This window comes from Mus pahari, chromosome 7, assembly GCF_900095145.1.
Source record: "Mus pahari chromosome 7, PAHARI_EIJ_v1.1, whole genome shotgun sequence".
In the NCBI taxonomy this organism is placed as follows: Eukaryota; Metazoa; Chordata; class Mammalia; order Rodentia; family Muridae; genus Mus; species Mus pahari.
Genome location: NC_034596.1, coordinates 48,661,425 through 48,663,624, shown reverse-complemented (window position 1 = coordinate 48,663,624; position 2,200 = coordinate 48,661,425). Strand labels below are relative to the sequence as shown.

The 2,200-nt window shown below is 41.5% G+C and overlaps 1 protein-coding gene across 2 annotated transcripts in view; it reads right to left on the bottom strand.

The window, feature by feature from the left end:
• Coch (cochlin) overlaps positions 1-2,200 on the bottom strand; it is a 13,033-nt gene that overhangs the window by 3,553 nt on the left and 7,280 nt on the right. For both annotated transcript variants that reach the window (XM_021202645.2, XM_029540821.1), the window contains one exon: positions 360-463. In XM_021202645.2, the coding sequence (XP_021058304.1) occupies positions 360-463 (104 nt within the window). The remainder of the gene's footprint in view (positions 1-359; positions 464-2,200) is intronic.

The following is a 2,200-nucleotide window of genomic DNA, read 5'->3' as shown; positions in this document are numbered from 1 at the left end:
GCCTCGAACTCAGAAATCTGCCTGCCTCTGCCTCCCAAGTGCTGGGGTTAAAGGTGTGCGCCACCACGCCCAGCGGTGATGCACATCTTTAATGCCAGCACTGGGGAGGCAGAGGCAGGTGCATCTCTTGAGTTTGAGGCCAATCTGGTATACAGTTCCAGGATAGCCAGAGCTACATAGAGAACTCTTGTCTCCAAAAAACCAAAAAGAAAGAAAAATCAGCTAACCCATTGGTATATTTTCCATTATAGAGAGTTGTCAGGTGATGATATGCATATCCTGCCAAAACTGAAGTGCTAGGAGAACTGTCCTAGGGCATAGGGCTTTCAGGTCGAGTCTCTAAGCACCTGTGTGCTTACCTGTGTTGGAGTTACCCCCTCGGAAACCTACTTCTTTTATGGCAAACAAGACATCTTTGGCTGAAGTAAAGTTTTTCAAGTAAAATTCTATTTTGGGATGTTCACTATAAAAATGAGAAAAGAAAGTTTTTTAGGAAAGGCAAATAAACAAATGACCTTAAAAAAAATTTACTAGCAGAGGACCCAGATTCAATTTCCAGAAGCAGTATAATGGCTCACAACCATCTAACGAGCTTCCAAAGGATCTAAGACCCCTTTTGACCTCTGTGGGCACCGGGCACACACATGATTCAGACATACATTCAGGGGGAAAAAAAACTCAGATAAATAAAAAGTTAAAGTCAGACCCAAGTCTTTTTAAATCACATGGTATACAGTCAACTAGGACATTGCTTCCACTCCCTGGGTATGTTGCAGAAATGCAACAAGGACAGTGGCTATATTCAGCATTTATTATATTTTGGGCGATAGCTAAGTATACACAATTTCACTTCATATTTTCACAAGGTAGACTTGTTCCAATTATTTAAAGAAACAGACTCAGAACACTTAGGTAATATGCCTAAGAAAACATGGCTGCCTTTTAAATTCAGACTCGAGTGTCTCCAAAATCATTCCAAAATCTAGGTTGGAACTGAAATAACAGACTATGTGTATGCAGCATGTTAAAGCAGGTGCGGCTCCGGCTCTGGGCTCCGGCTTTCGTGGAAGTCTGTACAGTTGGGCACCAAGTAGGTAGGGGACAACTGGCTATCAGAGTACATCAGCAGCCTATTAGCCTAAGTCTCTTTGGTCAAAAGACATTTTATTATTTGTATATGTGTGGGTGCTTTGCCTGTATGTTACATCAGTGCACCATGTGGATACCTGATACCTACAGAGGCCAGAAAAATTGGATGTCCTGGAACTGGAGTGACAGATATATGTGAGCAACCATGTAAGTGAACCTGTGTCATTTGCAAGAGGAATCAGTGCTCTTAATCGCTGAGCCATTTCCAGCCCTAAGATTAAGGATAGGGTACAAGAGAATTCATTATAAACACTACAATGTTTTTAAAATTACATTTTTTCTTTTGTAAACAATGATATTTGCCAATCCTAGTTATGAGATTTAGAGAATTTCAGTTCTTTTAAACTGTATTTTGTTCATTGGAGACCATGTTGAGGACAAGTTCTGGTTCAGTCCAGGACCTGAGTTTATCCCCAGAACCTATGTAAAGAGAGCTGAGTGTGATGGCCTAGACTTGTGATCCTAGTGCTGGGAGACAGGTCCCTGGATGTGCTGGCCAGTCAGCTGAGCCTACTTGGCTAGTCCAGGCCTATGAAATACCTGTTTAAAAGTACAGAAAGTGAATGACACCTGAAGAGTACGCCCAGAGGTGGTCCTCCACCTTCTACATACACATGTTTATGTACCTATGCACATAAGCCAGACATTGTAGCATGCCTGTAATCCCAGTACCTGGGAGGCAGAGGCAGACGGATCTCTGAGTTCAAGCCCACCCTGGTCTATAAAACAAAACAAAACAAGACAAAAACAAAATAAAAAACCAGCCAAACAAACAAACAAACAACCAAACAAACAACCAATGCAGCAAAATCAGCAGCTGAATCAGAGAAACTTGTCTAGGTGTCCATGAAATTGATTGTCTAGGTGTCCATGAAATTGATTGTCTAGGTGTTCATGAAATTGATATTTCACTTTAATACAACCAAGGGCTCAGTGATTGAAAGACAAAGGGGAATGGCTGTATTAACAGAAAAGTTAAATAAATTCTAAGCAGAGCCAACTATAAAAAGTAACAAGCAGGGACTGGTGAGATGGCTCAGTGGGTAAGAGC